Raw genomic sequence first — 16,975 nt, forward strand, 5'->3', positions numbered from 1 at the left:
TGTAATCCTAGCACTTTGGAAGGTCAAGGCAGATAGATCACCTGAGGTCACCAATTTTGAGACCAGCCTGGCCAACGTGGTGAAAGCCCGGCTCTACTAAAAATAGAAAAAGTAGCCAGGTGTGGTGGCGGGTGCCTGTAATCCCGGCTACTCTGGAGGCTGGGGCAGGAGAATCTCTTGAACCTGGGAGGCGGAGGTTGCAGTGAGCCGAGATCACACCATTGCACTCCAGCCTGGGCGAAAGAGCAAAACTCCATCTCAAAAAAAAAAATTGACATAAACATGTATGTATTTATCATGTACAACATGATGTTTTGAAGTATAATGTGTATATATTATGGTTTTTGTTTTGTTTTGTTTCTGAGACAGAGTCACTCTGTCGCCCAGTCTGGAGTGCAGTGGCGCGATCGGGGGTTACTGCAACCTCTGCCTTCCGAGTTTAAGCAATTCTCCTGCCTCATCCTCCCGAGTAGCTGGGGTTATAGGCATTTGCCACCACGCCTGACTAATTTTTGTATTTTTAGTAGAGACAGGGCTTCACCATGTTGGCCAGGCTGTTCTCAAACTCCTGGCCTTAAGTGATCCACCTTCCTCAACCTCCCAAAGTGATTACAGGCATGAGCTACTGTGTGTGCCCGGGCTGTATATATATTATGGAATGATTAAATATAGCTTCTTTTTATTTTCCTTTTCTTTCTTTCTTTCTTTCTTTTCTTTTCTTTTTTTTTTTTTTTTTTTGTTGAGACAAGATCTTGCTCTGTCACTTAGGCTGAAGTGCAGTGGTACAATCATAGCTCACTGCAGCCTTGAACCCCTGGACTCAAATGATCTTCCTGCCTCAGGCTTCTAAGTAGCTGGACTACAGGCAAGCCCACTACATTCAGCTAGTTTGTTTGTTTTAAATGAAAGCAAGTTTATTAAGAAAGTAAAGGAATAAATGAATGGCTACTCCATAGGCACAGGAGCCTAATTTTTCAGTTTTTTGTAGTGAGGAGGTCTCAATATATTGCCCAGGATGGTGTTGAACTCCTGGCCTCTAGTGATCCTGTCATCTCAGCCTCCCAAAGCACTGGGATTACAGGCGTGAGCCACAGCATGTCTGGCCAAATCTAGCTCATTAATTAAGCTATGCATTACTTCACATAGTTATCATTTCTGTGGTAGAATTGCACTTTAATTTTTAATTTTTTTTTTTTTTTTTTTTTTTTTTTTTTATTGAGACGGAGTCTCGCTCTGTCACCCAGGCTGGAGTGCAGTGGCCAGATCCCAGCTCACTGCAAGCTCCGCCTCCCGGGTTCATGCCATTCTCCTGCCTCAGCCTCCCGAGTAGCTGGGACTACAGGGGCCCGCCACCTCGCCCGGCTATTTTTTAGTAGAGATGGGGTTTCACCGTGTTAGCCAGGATGGTCTCGATCTCCTGACCTTGTGATCCGCCCGCCTCGGCCTCCCAAAGTGCTGGGATTACAGGCTTGAGCCACCGCGCCCGGCCAATTTTTTTTTTTTTTTTGAGACGGAGTCTCACTCTGTTGTCCAGGCTGGAGTGTAGTGGCATAGTCTCAGCTCATTGCAACCTCCGCTTACCAGGTTCAAGCGATTCTCCTGCCTTAGCCTCCTGACTAGCTGGGATTACAAGCACGCACCACCATACCTGGCTGTTTTGTATTTTTAGTAGAGACGGGGTTTCACCATGTTGGCCAGGCTGGTCTCGAACTCCTGACCTCAGGTGATCTGCCCACCTTGGCCTCACAAAGTGCTAGGATTACAGGCATGAACCACCACACCCAGCCAATTTTTTTTTTTTTTTGAGACAGAGTCTCGCTCTGTCGCCCGGGCTGGAGTGCAGTGGCCGGATCTCAGCTCATTGCAAGCTCCGCCTCCCAGGTTCACGCCATTCTCCTGCCTCAGCCTCTCGAGTAGCTGGGACTACAGGCGCCCGCCACCTCGCCCGGCTAGTTTTTTTGTATTTTTTAGTAGAGATGGGGTTTCACCATGTTAGCCAGGATGGTCTCGATCTCCTGACCTTGTGATCCGCCCGTCTCGGCCTCCCAAAGTGCTGGGATTACAGGCTTGAGCCACCGCGCCCGGCCCAATTTTTTTTTTTGAGATGGAGTCTCACTCTGTCGCCCTGGAGAGTGCAGTGGCACGATCTCGGGTTACTGCAACCTTTGCCTCCTGGGTTCAAGCAGTTCTTCTGCCTCAGCCTCACGAGTAGCTGGGACTACAGGCGCATGCCGCTACGCCTGGATAATTTTTTGTATTTTAGTACAGACAGGGTTTTACCATGTTGGCCAGGATGGTCTCAATCTCTTGACCTCGTGATCCACCCACCTCGGCCTCCCAAAGTGCTGGGAATACAAGCATGAGCCACTGTGTCCGGCCTAACTTTTGTGTTGTTAGTAGAGACAGGGTTTTGCCATGTTGGCCAGGCTGGTCTTGAACTCCTGACCTCAGGTGATCTGCCTGTCCTGGCCTCCCAAAGTGCTGAGATTACAAGTGTGAGCCACTGTGCCCAGCCATAATTGCATTTTTATTTTTATTTTTTGAGACAGAGTCTTGCTCTGTCATCCAGGCTGGGGTGCAATGGCACGATCTCAGCTCACTGCGACCTCTGCCTCCCAGGTTCAACCAATTCTCCTGCCTCAGCTTCCCAAGTAGCTGGGATTACAGGCGCCCGCCAGCACGCCTGGCTAATTTTTTTGTATTTTTAGTAGAGACAGGTTTTCACCATGTTGGCCAGGCTGGTCTCGAACTCTTGACCACAGGAGATCCACAGGCCTCGGCCTCCCAAAGTGCTGGGATTATAGGCATGAGCCACCTCGCCCAGCCAAAATTGCATTTTTTTTTTTTTTTTTTTGAGTCAGAGTTTCGCTCTGTTGCCCAGGCTGGAGTGCAGTGATGCAATCTCGGCTCACTGCAAGCTCCGCCTCCTGGGTTCACACCATTCTCCTGCCTCAGCCTCCCGAGTAGCTGTGACTACAGGCGCCCGCCCCCACTCCTGGCTCATTTTTTGAAGTTTTAGTAGAGACGGGGTTTCACAGTGTTAGCCAGGATGGTCTCGATCTCCTGACCTCGTGATCTGCCCGCCTCGGCCTCCCAAAGTGCTGGGATTACAGGCGTGAGCCACCGCGCCCGGCCCATAATTGCATTTTTAAAAGATCACTTGAAGAGTAAAGAATGCAAGGGAGGGCGAACAGTTTCATTGGGGTTGGACTACCGAATCAGACAAGGGTGGTGACAGGGGGAAGGAGAAAAGTGGACACACACAAGAGATCAGTACTTAGGAGTTTCGCTCAGTAATTGAGGTGTAAGGGAAAGAGGGAAAGCTGAGGCATTCTACACTCCCATGCTTCTCTCTCTCACCCCTGAGGTCCAATCATTTAATACATCCATTTCATTTCATTGATTGATTTAATAAATATCTTTCCCACCTGTCCCCTCCTTGTCATCCCCACTGCCACTGGCCTAAATAGTCTACCTTTACATTTTTCCCTTTCCAGACAATCCTGCTTGCCATTTTAGTGTATGTTCTATCCAAAGACAAATCAGTCAAGTCAGTCTAAGTCCCATTGTCTTGTCACTGAGTCTATTACAGGATCAAGTCCAATCCCTTCCTAGTGTGGTCTCATCCTACTTTGCCAGTCTCTCCTTTTCATTATCAGGCCAAAGCTACTCAAGAAGCATCATACTCACTGAACCCCCAATATCACCTGAAAGTTGAGGTAAATGTTCCTTCACAGCCTAAACCTTCATAAATGCTTTCTTGTGAATTGATTGATTGATTGATTGATTTGAGACAGAGTCACGCCCTGTTGCCCTGGCTGAAGTGCAATGGCACGATCTCAGCTCACTGCAACCTCTGCCTCCCGGGTTCAAACGATTTTCCTGCCTCAGCCTCCCAAGTAGCTGGGATTACAGGCATCTGCCACCACACCTGGCTAATTTTTGTATTTTTAGTAGAGACGGGGTTTCACTATGTTGGCCAGGCTGGTCTCAAACTCCTGACCTCGCGATCCACGCGCCTCGGCCTCCCAAAGTGCCAGGATTACAGGCATGAGCCACTGCGCCTGGCCTTGTGTATTTATTAAATATATGCTTGCCTCATTCTTCAGAGGTCACATGATCTTCCTATTGCTAGTAATTTCCCACTCCCTTCTCTCCTGTAAATTCCTATTCACACTTCAAAACCCAGCTCAGATATCAAGTCTCCATAGGCTTTTTTAACACTCCCACTCCCCAGATGGGATTAATTGCTTCCTTGTCTGTATTCCTAAAGCACTTTATACATGTCTTTGTCCTAGTACTTATTTCATTGTATTATAGGTATCTAAGGAGGCACAGGCTAATGCAATCAATGAATGCTCCTGACCTTGAAAGGATCTTAGGAGGATTAAATGGGATAATAAATTACAGTTCATATTTTCTTTCTTCATCCCTTTTGTAATAATATTAATAATAATCTGTATTACAATTTACCAAGTATAAACTTCGATAATGTACTACAATGTGTTTCAGTTGATCTGGGAATAAACCTGTGAGATAGAGATGGGATTATTATTTCTATTTTATACTTGGAGGTAGTGAAGTACAGAAGCATCAGTGGAATGCCTGTTATTGTTCAAGGCCAGGTGGAGTGCTAGTGCCTGTAATCCCAGTGCTTTGGGAGGCTCAGGTGGAAGGATCACCTGAGGCCAGGAGCTCAAGACTAGTCTAGACAACATAGTGACAACATATCTCTACAAAAGATAAACAAGCAAACAGAATTACCTTGAGCATGTGCCTGTAGTCCTAGGTATGAGGGAGGATCCCTTGAGCCTAGGAGTTCGTATTTGCAGTGAGCTATGATTGTGCCACTGCACTCCGGCCTGGGTGACAGACTAAGACCCTGTCTCTAAAATAAAAGTGGAGTCAGGTTTTCGGGTTACAAAATTTGTGATGTATTTTTTGATAAAATACAATTTTATATATTTATGGTGATGTTTTGATATACGTATACACTGTGGAATGACTAAATCAAGCAAATTAACATACTCATTACCTCATATACTTTTTTTGGGTGTGTGATCAGAGCATTTAAGATCTACTCTTAGCAATTTTTCAAATGTGTTATACATTGTTATTAACTACAGTCACCGTATTGTACAATAGATCTAAATTTTCCTCTAACCGAAATTTTATATCTCTTGACCAATATCTCCCTAATCTCCCTCCCCCAAATCTGTGATCTTTCTTTCTTTTCTTTTTTTTTTTTTTTAGCTTAAAGACCAATGTGACAGTAAGTGCTCTTTCCTTTAAACCACAGCGCTTCTTGTATGCTCCAGCCAGTATTTTTCCAAATTGCGGGTAGCCATGCGTTGTTGGGTAGTGAGTTCTGAGTACACTGCATGTAGTAAGGATGAGCAGAGTTTTCATTACCCCGTTGTAATGTAAAGTGTATTTCACACTGTGGGTCCAGATTTTTTAAAAAGCATGAAAGCTCCTGTGCTAGCACAATGCCAAGTTCTAAATAACGTTTATTAAATGGAATTATAGTATTTTATTTTCATTTTGTATTTATTTTTGTTTCCTCGAGCTATCGCCTCCATTCGTAGCTACTGGACAGCAGAGACCATACCATCTTTATTTTTCCGATTCCCAGTGGAGTGCTTGTGATGATGTGGGCTCACTTAATATGTGTCAAATAAAAGTCTGAATGGATACATCAATGGAAGGGATAATATAGCTCAGTGAATGTGCTTGAAAATAACTGCTGTTCTAACTCCTGGTATTCTTCCGATTCTACTGAGACTTAACATTGTTCAGTTAATCGTTTCCAAGGGCCCTAGTCCCGCAGACAGTGAGACCAAGAATAATTTGCACTTAAGAAGTACCACTTGCCCTTAGGCAATATGGCATCCTGAATGACTTCAGGAAAGGGCACCGCAAAAAAAACCCAACCCGTTGACATTAGTCAAAATGGCCATCTTTGGCTTCGCTTTGTCAGAATGCGCATGCCCATTCCCTTTCCCGTCACCTCTGCGTGTCCCTGACGCGTACGTCACACCGTAGAGGGACGGCGCGGGAGGAATAAATTTCTCTGTGATTGGTTGGTGAAGGATTTCAAACGGGAGCTGGCGGCGCGGCGCTGCTCTGCCGTTGGGTGAGGCGAGGAGCGAAGTGAAGGGCGGTCCAGGTGGGGCCAGGCTGACTGAAGTGAGTAGTGGGGGTGCCAGACCAGGTGCGTCTGGCGCTGGATTGTGGTAGGAAGCAGAGCGTTCGTGTGGTGAGCCGTGGACGCTGCGGGGGTTCGGGACAGCGGGACAGGCCGGCAGCCACAGCCTCTCCACTCGGGCTTTTCTGGGGCGGGGGTCGGGGCAGGCCGAATGGACGCAGCCTGGGAGGGTAGGGGGCTTCTGTCTTGGCGCCGGGTTTTGTGGAAAGCCGGGGGCGTCTTTTTGAGGTGATGGCTGGAGCAGGGCAGGAGCCATCCCAAAGAAGAGTCTCTCAGTCAAATACGAGTTTAAGAGTGGTTGGAATGACACCCCATCTTTTTCGAAGGGAAGCTCGAAAAAGCTTTGAAAAGTGTTTGAGAGACCCGGGCGGCCTGCAGTGGAGCCCCTCTCCTCAGTGGGTCGCGTGTGTCTAGGGATGCAGGTCGAGGCAATGACATCTTGTCCTTCTCCTAATTCTTAGCCTCAGTAACAACGAGGCCTTACTTGTGCACTTTCACGTATATTTCTCTTCACAGGATTTCATTCGTAGGCCGAAAGGTGTATGTAGGAAAAGTGGGGGTAGGTGGGTAGATAAGCCTTTTTTTTTTTTAAAGCATTATCTTTCTCTCGAATGTGTCGGGTAAATAAGCTTTCCGAGTTATTGTAGGTGTTTAGAGAAGGCGCCTTTGCTGTAGCTTAATCATTCAATACGTATTTATTTTTTGGAGGGGATTTTTAAAATTTTTTTGTATATTTAGGGGGTACAGGTGCAGATTTCTTACATGCATATATTGCGTCGTGGTGAGGTCTGGGTTCTTAGTGTCCCCATCACTCAAATAGTGAACATTGTACCCAATACTTAGTTTTTCAGCCCTCAGCTCCCGCTTCCACCTTCCCATCTTTTGTAGTCTCCAGTGTGTATTATTCCACTCTGTATGTCTGTGTACCCATTGATTAGCTTCCACTTATAAGTGAGAACATGCGGTATTTGACATTCTGAGTTATTTCACTGAGGATAATGACCTCCATTTCTATCCATGTTGCTGCAAAAGATGTGATTTCATTCTTTTTTATGGCTGAGTAGTATTCTGTGGTGTATGTCTGTCTATTTATGTATCACATTTTCTTTATCCATCCTCCGTTGATGAACACTTAGGTTGATACCGTATCTTTGCTATTGTAAATTCTGCTGCGATAAACATGTGAGTGCAGGGGTCTTTTTGATATACTGATTTCTTACCCTTATACCCATTAGTGGGATTGCTGGATCTAATGATAGTTCTATTTTTAGTTCTTTGAGAAATCTCCACTACTGTTTTCCATAAAGGTTGTATTAGCTTACTTTCTTTTTTCTTTTTTGAGACTGAGTCTTGCTCTGTGGCCCAGGCTGAAATGCAGTGGTGCGATCTCGGCTCACTGCAAACTCTGCCTCCCGGGTTCAAGTGATTCTCCTGCCTCAGCCTCCGGAGTAGCTGGAATTGCAGGTGTGCACCACCATGCCCGGCTAATTTTTTGTTTCTAATAGGGATACGGTTTCACCATGTTGGCCAGGCTGGTCTTGAACTCCTGACCTCATGTGATCAGCCTGCCTTGGCCTGCCAAAGTGCTGGGTTTAGAGGCGTCAGCTACCGTACCCAGTCTGCTTACTTTCATTGGGTATTTCTTACGTGCAAAGTGTAAGTGGAAGACAGTCTTATTTGGTCTTAAAGAATGTGCAGTTAATTTGGGGTAATAGATCTTTAGATAACTGGTGAGTCTGGTAAGCCTATATATACATTGTTGAGAGTACTGTACATTAGTACATCCCTTTTAGAAAACATTTTGGCACTATTAAGAGCCATATAATGGTTCCTACACCCTAATATAGCAATCCTAGTCTTGGAAATCTATTCTAAGGAACACAGTCACCTGAAGAAAAATATTGTCCATAGGAATGCTCAATTCATTTATTCCCCAAATATTTATTAGTCATTTACCAAATGTCAGGTACTGTTCTAGGCATCAGGGAAGAAAACACACAAATCTCTGCTTTCTTGGAACTTAAGCTAGAGGGGAAACAGACAATAAACTGAATAAATATGTAAATATGTTAGATGGAGAGAAGTGCTTTGGAACAAAGTAAAGCCGGGTAATGTTAGAGAAAGCTTGCCATTTACAATAGGATGATTGGAAAGACCTTACTGAGAAAGTGGCATTTGAGTAAAGATATTTGAGGTGAGAGAATGACCATGCAAGAGATTCCAGGCAGAGGTAAGTGAAAAACTGGAAATGACCTAAACGTCCAAAGAAGAGAATAGTTAAACAGTTGTTTATCAACTCTTTAGAACTTAATGGAAACATGATAGAAAGAAGCAAAACACAAAATTATATGTAATGTATGATTGTAACACCATGAAATATGAGTGTATAATGGACAAAGATTAAATCAGGTGGTACATATAGTTGTTTAGGGTAGTGAGATTTTTGTTTTGCTATTAATTTTTTTTTTTTTTTTGGTAGACAGAGTTTCACTCTTGTTGCCCAGGCTGGAGTGCAATGATGTGATCTTGGGTCACTGCAACCTCCACCTCCCGGGTTCAAGCGATTCTCCCGCCTCAGCCTCCCGAGTAGCTGGGATTACAGGCATGCGCCACCACGCCTGGCAAATTTTGTATTTTTAGTAGAGATGGGGTTTCTCCATTTTGGTCAGGCTGGTCTCGAACTTCCAACCTCAGGTGAACCACCTGCCTTGGCCTCCCAAAGTGCTGGGATTACAGGTGTGAGCCACTGCATCTGGCCTGTTTTACTGTTAATTTTTTTGAACATAGAAGATTAATAATAAACAGTATTTTTGTATCTGCTAAATGAATGTTATAGATAATAAAGGAAATCATTTTGGACTGAAATGGTTAGGGAAGGCTTCAGTGAATTGGTGAGACTTATTCTAGACCTTGAAGGATGGAAGACCAGAATAGGAAGAATTCACAGGGAAAAAAAGAGGTATTTAGTATGCTGAACTGATAGTAATTTTCTGAAAAATCACAATTCAAATCTTCCCTTCCTTAGTCTTCATTCATGTTGGATTGAGAATATTTTGTTTACTCTCTGCAAGTGATTTGCTTATAAAGAACATTTGGTTTCAAGATAATCCTTCTGCCCACCAGTTGTATTAGAGACTTTTGATACAGTGAAGCAGAAGCTGGACATTTCAGGAAAAAAATTGTCTTCACATTGTCCTCAAATATGTTCCTGTGACAGGATCTTAAAGTACTGAGATTATCTTTGAGAATGGTTTTCCTTGACAGCAAGGAATCTATATTGTTGATTTCTTGGAAATCTCCAGATTTAGCAATGTTTGTGGAAAAGTTTTTCATTAAAACACTTTCCTGAAAAACTCCAGCAGCCTTTCATTGCTTTGTCTTAAAGTATTTAACACCCTTGATGCATCTAAAAAACCTGATATATAGGTCTCTTAATAATGTTGTTTGAAGGAGGAGGAAGAAGAGGATAGAGACTTTTCCCAGGATACCCTGCAGTAAGATCTGTAATAGTCTGTTATTCTGAAGGACGATATCTGTCTCTTGGCTGGGTGATTGAAATTAAATTGGGGGCTCAAAGCAATCACATCCAGCTGAGACTCTTTGATGGTGTTGCCAAATTGCCCCCTTAGGGATACTCACAGATTGGGAATCTGTAACATAGTGACTTCTCCACCTCTGGGGCTCCCCATCAATAACAGATGAGATTCTCTAGCACCTTTTGGTTTAAAGTGCTCCACAAACTGATTTTCTTGCTGCACACAGGGATAGTTTCAGCTTTCCCGAAAGGCAGCAGTCTCTGTTGTGGAAAGTGACAGCTGTTTTACAGCTGCAAAAGCAATGTACTACAATATGACTTTGTTTTTGTTTCCTTTCACATTAGTGTATCTCCTAGCTATGGACTAAATAATACATGGGGGGAAATAAACAAGTATTCATGAGGGTGAAAATGTGACCCAGCAGGAAAATTACAACTATTTTCAATTGACGTTGAATAGGGTGAGTAAATTTTAGCTTTTTGAGTTACAATTTGGCTGAGATATCAGAGTTAGTACTGATATAGAAAGATATTTTTGTCATCTATAAATAATTCCTGAGAGTCACTTCTGCAGAATGTTAATAAAAATATATGGTCCCCTAGCATATAAAGAGAAGAGGATTATATTCTGCTAGTGCAATTTTTGGATTACCCTAAGTAAATCTATGTTAGAGGAAAAAATAACTCTTCAGCAACAGCAACCCTCATCTAGAATAGCTTGTTTAAAAGCCCAGACCTGGTCGAATTTTGCTGTTTCCTTGATTCTTCTTGGTCTGGATTCCAGCTATAATTTATGTTTTATATGTGTTGCTGTTTGTATGACATGATGTGGGGGAGGTCTCTGAGTAGGTCTGCAACATATATGATCTAATTGATATTTTTGTAACATATCATCTCTTCCATGTGTTGGGTTGGAGAGAATACAGATTTTGGACTCAGACCTGGGTTTCAGTAGGAGCTCGACATTTGTCAATTTAAGGTCTCTGGCCTTAGTTGCCCATTGTCTGTAAAATGGACATAATTAAGTTAGTGAGGCCAGGCATGGTGGCTCATGCCTGTAATCCCAGCACTTTGAGAGGCAGAGGCAAGCAGATTGCTAGAGGTCAGGAGTTCGAGACCAGCCCAGCCAACATGGTGAAACTCCGTCTCTACTAAAAATACAAAAAAAATTAGCCGGGCATAGTGGTGGGCACCTATAATCCCAGCTACTCAGGAGGCTGAGGCAGGAGAATCACTTGAACCCTGAAAACGGAAGTTGCAGTGAACCAAGGTGGCACCACTGCAGTCCAGCCTGGGTGATGGAGCAAGACTCCGTCTCAAAAAGAAGTCAAATTCACTTAAAGAAAACGTATATGTGAAGTGTCTAGTTTAGTGCCCGAATCATTTCAAAGCACCTAGTAAATACTGGATTCTTTTCTTTCTAATTGTATAGCACTATTTTAAAAAGTGGTCTAAAATTCTGAATTTAGTGATATCCTTATTTGGAGACAGCCTAGGGGGAAAAAACATCTAGATTTGAGAATCACTGTTTTAGGATGGAAGTAACAACTGTCAGACCAAAACCAAACCTAAACAAAAGAAACTCACTTGATACCAACTAAAAGATATCTTATATTTTGGTAGTAAGATTCTCAACTTATACATTTAAAAATTTTTATAATATTCTATGAGGTAAATAAAGCAAGTGTTATTGTTTTCACTTCATAGATGAGTCTTGGAATTTAAGTGATTTACTGAAGATTATACTACTGGTAGATAGAAGAGCTAAAGGTTTGTCCCAGGACCTTTATTTATTTATTTATTTATTTATTTTAAGAGAAGGGAGTCTTGTGATGATCAGGGTGGTCTCAAACTCCTAGACTCAAGTGATCCTCCTGCCTCAGCCTCCTGAGTAGCTGGGACTACAGGCATGCACCACCACACCCAGCTTGTCCCAGGACTTCTGCTCCCTCTCCCCGTTTTAACTCTTCTTTTTGCTTTAAGCTATATTACACGTTGATGTTGAGGGAGAATGGAAATTCTTTTGACCATAGCATCACAGATATCTGTGTGTGTTTCCTCTCTGAATTAATATATATCAATTTTTTTTGTGAGCATCGTATTAAATACTACATGCTTGCATGCTTGTGTGTGTAATATAGAAGTGCTACATGTAAGGGTTTCTCCCTCAAATTTACAGTCTACTTGGGACACAGGACAGAATCATATGGTAAAATTTAATTCAAGTGCAAAGAGTTTGTATCTGAGTGGCAACTGCCTGAAGCAGTGGGGGAAAGACTGGAGGCAGGGAGTACAATTGAAGTGAGTGGTGACAACCTGCAAGTGATGAGGGGGTGGGTATGGTAGATACATGAGAGAAGAGTACACAAGGTTTAGTGATTATGCTGTGGGAAAGGGAGGAACCAGAGGTGATTCTGAAGTTTGGAACTGAGCGACTGAGAGAATGATAAAAATAGGGAAATCAAAATTGGAAGTCAGTAGGGTGTGGGATAGGGTAGGTCAGTGAGTAGGATAGTTGATGTACATAAACAGGAAGGGTAGAACAATGTAAGGAGGCTGAGGCCAGAGAATCACTTGAACCTGGGAGGCAGAGGTTGCAGTGAGCTGAGGTGGCGCCAGTGTACTCTGGCCTGGAGGACAGAGCAAGACTCTGTCTCAAAAAATTAAAAAAAAAAAAAAAAAAAAGTACAAAAGAACAGGTTATATTGTAATTTAAGACTTAACCACCCCCCTCCAAAAAAAAAAAAGATTTTTTTTAAACAACCAGTTTTCAACATCCTAGCACCATGAAATTTTCCTTTTTGAATTCTTGGACAGATTAGAAGTTTTGCTGTGGTATTGAGCTCACTGTCTTATAGTCTCACAATATGTGAGTGAGTGCCGAGATGATAGAAAGCAATACCTTATATTAAAACTATTGAGTAGAGTCTTCCATTTTTACCTCATGAGAGCCAAAGGAAATCAACATTTGAATTGACTACCCAATGTCCTGCCCCTGTTTCTGTCCTGTAGCACTTGGGGTATGTTGCTTATTTCGTTATATTGTTAAATCCGTGGAGTCTCCATGAATTCCACAGCTCTTCCTGCTGGTTTTAATGCTATCCTTTTAGTTTTGTTCTTAGTTTAGAGAAAGATCTTTGTAATACATTTGTTGGTCTGGTTGCTTAGCAGCTTACTGTGATTATGTAGCTTGGAACAGATACTTGCCATTTGAAAATCTTGGTTTCCGGCCCTGATTCAGGTATATATTGCATCCAGGCTTGGAACTGAAAACTTTTTTTCTATTACAGCAATTATCATATGAGTATAAATGAATAATTCTGCAGCACTTAATAGAAAATATCTTATGTTTATATATTCTTTTTTTTTTTTTTTTTTTGCTCTGGCACCCAGACTGGAGTACAGTGGCACCGTCTCAGCTCAACCTCTGCCTCTCAGGTTCAAGCAATCTTCCTGCCTCAGCCTCCCAAGTAGCTGGGATTACAGGCACACATCACTGTGCCCAGCTAATTTTTGTGTTTTTACTAGAGACAGGGTTTCACCACGTTGGCCCAGGCTGGTCTTGAACTCCTGACCTCAAGTGATCCACCCACCTTGGCCTCCCAAAGTGCTGGGATTATAGATGTGAGCCACCGTGCCCAGCCTATGTTCATATATTCTTTGTTCTTTGTGCTTTTTAATATATTTTTTCTTGCTCTCATAGCTTGTGGTACAATCTTATAAACATTGCAAAATCACTAACCCTTCATAAGAGTTCTTAAAATTTTTTTTAGGAAATAAGGACCTGGACTAGAATGTTGAAGCATTGGTTAAGAGAAACATAAGAATCCTTTAATAGTATTTCTGAGGACATTATATTTCTAATGAAATTTGACTTTTTATTTCATTTCCTTGATAGTTTTCATAACATCCAGTTAATGTCTTTCTTTCTTGACTGTTAAGTGAAGATCTTATTTCCTCAAAGTGTTCCCAGTTAAAGTCTATTTGGAATATAACTGCCTGTAACGACACTGTTTTTTCTATAGTATCAGCAGGCCTTTGGGGGGAAATATGAAGCCTGAAATTCACTATACAGAACACAGTAGCAAATGATTTTTGCTTTGCCCTTCGAACTGTGAAGGTGGTGTATTGTCTCTCTGATGCCAGAATGTGGTACAACATAATCCTTTGCCTCTACTTAGTATAAATTTGTTAGACGTAGTTCCTGCACGCAGCCCAGCAGAGAGCCCTGCATTACAGAAATAATTCTTGTGCTGCTGAGCTGGCGATTTTCCCACTTAATCATTCGTGTGACATCATCTGTGCTGTTGGTAGGAAATGTGCTGACCATGTCCTGCATTTTAAAAGGCAGTTGCAACAGGGGCATTAGCTAAAAATGAAATTAAAAACAGATATTTTAAGTTACATTGTAGGTCTTCAAGGCCCACAAGGAATAAACTGGCAAAAGTATTATATTAATCAATAGGCTTGACTTGAAGAACCACATTTTGTTGTTGGTCAGTCACTTAGTAATCAACTGACATGCTCTTCCCTGTTTGTTTTCTGCTACAAAGTGATTGGAGGGGCTGTTATATTCAAAGGTCTGAAATGGTTTTCTAATTTTCAGATGAGTCTTAAATATTCCAAGTTTGTTTTTATAATAAGAATCACACAAAACATCTGTTGTTAGCTTGAGATTCTTATAATGGTAGTTATAAATGGAAGAGTCCAGATGTTGGTCACTGATGGCTGGATTGCTATAGAATCTTCTGTCGTGGGTGAGAAGGCAGGACCCCTAATGTATATTTGATTTCTTGGCAGAAAGATGGATACTATGATGCTGAATATGCGGAATCTGTTTGAGCAGCTTGTGCGCCGGGCAGAGATTCTCAGTGAAGGAAATGAACTCCGTAAGTCATTCTGAGCTGGCCTGTCCAAAAGGAAAAACAGATTTCAAATTTGGGATTTTTACAAAGCTGAAGTATTTTCCAGTCTTAAAGTTGTTTTTCATTTGGGTTACCTAAAAATAAAGCAGTGGTCACTTACGTGGTCAAAGCCTAACAGGCACTCATTCTAAATGGTCACTAAAATTCTTTTCTATAGCTGCTCTTAACAGGTTTTAGCCAGGCTTTTTTATTATCTTTATTTATTTTTTTGAGATGGAGTCTCTCTCTGTCACCCAGGCTGGAGCGCAGTGGCGACATCGCGGCTCACTGCAACCCCTGCTCCCCAGGTTCAAGCGATTCCCTGTCTCAGCCTCTCGAGTAGCAGGGATTACAGGCACATGCCACCACGCCTGGCTAATTTTTTGTATTTTTAGTAGAGACAGGGTTTTGCATGTTAACCAGGCTGTTCTCAAACTCCTGACCTCAGGTGATCCGCCTGCCTCGGCCTCCCAAAGTGCTGGGATTACAGGCATGAGCCACTGTGCCCGGCCGCTATTTTATTATCAAGATTCTTTTTCCGCTGAATAGTTGGCACTATTTTCTGTGCCATGAACTGGGAAAAATTTACTAGGATATTGCTTTTTTCTTTAGAGTAGTAGTTGGGTATACTTTTTATCTTGGATTTTCTTTGTGTTCTATAAAAGCATTTTCAGTTGAAGTGAGAAAAAGTCATAATTTCTTCTTTTTTCTTTTTTTTCTTTTTTAAGAATGTCACTCTGTCTCCCAGGTTGTGCCACCATGCCCTGCTACTTTTTCAAAATTTTTTGTAGAGATAAGGTCTCCCTATTTTACCCAGGCTGGTGTCCACCTCCTGGCCTCAAGCAGTCCTCTCACTTCTGCCTCCCAACGTGCTGGGATTATAGGCATGAGCCACCAGGCCCAGTCCACAATTTCTTTTTGAAGGAGATACTAGGCATCTGCTTTCACCTAATTCATATATTTGATGCTGAGTAATTAATGATTGAGAGCCAAGTTTGGTGGCTTGCACCTGTAATCCCAGCTACTCAGGAGGCTGAGGCAGGAGAATCACTTGATGCCAGGAGTTTGAGACCAGCTTGGGCAACATAGCAAGACTGTCTCTGAAAACATTAGCAGCTGGGCATAGTGGCTCATGCCTATAATCTTAGCACTTTGTATGGCTGAGATGAGTGGATCAATTGAGTCCAGGAGTTTGAGACCAACCTAGGCAACATGGCAAAACCCCATCTCTGGTTTTATTTTTTTTTTGAGATGGAATATCACTCTGTCACCCAGGTTGGAGTGCAGTGGCGTGATCTCAGCTCACTGCAACCTCCACCTTCTGGGCTCAAGCAATTGTCCTGCCTCAGCCTCCCAGGTAGCTGGGATTATAAGCGTCCGCCACCACACTCAGCTAATTTTTGTATTTTTAGTAGAGATGGGGTTTTGTCATGTTGGCCGGGCTGGTCTTGAACTCCTGACCTCAAATGATCCACCCACCACAGCCTCCCAAAGTGCTGGGATTACAGGTGTGAGCGCCTGGCCACAAAAACCCCATCTCTACAGAAAAAAAAAAGAAAAAGAAAAAGCCGGTGTGGTGGCATGCTCCTGTGATCCCAGCTACCTCGGAGGCTGAGGTGGGAGGATCACTGGGAAGGCGGAGGTTGCAGTGAGCTGAGATCACACTCGTGCACTCCAACCTAGGACAGAGCGAGACTCTATTTCAAAAACAAAAGAATTAGCTGGGTGTGGTGACACACGCCTGTGGTCCCAGATACTCAGGAGGCTGAAGGATCGCTTCAGCCCAGGAGTTTGAGGCTACAGTGAACTATGATTGTGCCACTGCACTCCAGCCTGGGTGACAGAGTGGGACTCCATCTCCCCGGGGGAAAGAATAAAGGATTGAGATGGGGTGGCGAACTGGGGAGAAAAAGGAGGTGCTAATAGAGGAACCATCTGGGAAATAAATTAGCAAGAAAGAAAAATGGGGCTGATGGTACTGACATGTGATCTAAGGGAATTATTCTACACCAGCTTCTCTTTGTATTACCATCCTCTCCTATTTCAGACTTTCATTAATACCTAATTTAGTAAATGTTGTTCTCAAGTCAGCCTTACTGGTGTTAAAGTAATGTAAGAACTGTGTCTTGAACTTTTTTTTATTTCTATAGTACTTACTGTGGTGTCTTGCTTATGCCATTCAATATTTTCTTTGAATTGATTGATGTTTTTAATAGCTCTTATCCACTTACAGGCCTTTCAAAACAATATTCTATTTTCTCTCTCTAATAGCTGCTGCATGACCCTATCATCTGGTACCAGCTCAGTAACCACAATGGCATACTAATT

General features: G+C 42.7%; 1 protein-coding gene across 4 annotated transcripts in view; it reads left to right on the forward strand.

Annotated features, from left to right (window-relative positions):
* The first annotated feature begins 6,029 nt into the window (after nucleotides 1-6,029).
* RACGAP1 (Rac GTPase activating protein 1) overlaps nucleotides 6,030-16,975 on the forward strand; it is a 36,175-nt gene continuing 25,229 nt past the window's right edge. Inside the window, exons 1-2 of one of the 4 annotated variants that reach the window (XM_010385365.2) lie at nucleotides 6,030-6,259; nucleotides 14,544-14,632. In XM_010385365.2, coding sequence (XP_010383667.1) covers nucleotides 14,548-14,632 — 85 coding nt within the window. In that variant the 5' untranslated portion in view covers nucleotides 6,030-6,259; nucleotides 14,544-14,547. The remainder of the gene's footprint in view (nucleotides 6,260-14,543; nucleotides 14,633-16,975) is intronic. The other 3 variants (XM_030939670.1, XM_030939671.1, XM_010385367.2) reach the window with 3 other exon arrangements.

Source organism: Rhinopithecus roxellana, chromosome 10, assembly GCF_007565055.1.
Source record: "Rhinopithecus roxellana isolate Shanxi Qingling chromosome 10, ASM756505v1, whole genome shotgun sequence".
Classification (NCBI taxonomy): domain Eukaryota; kingdom Metazoa; phylum Chordata; class Mammalia; order Primates; family Cercopithecidae; genus Rhinopithecus; species Rhinopithecus roxellana.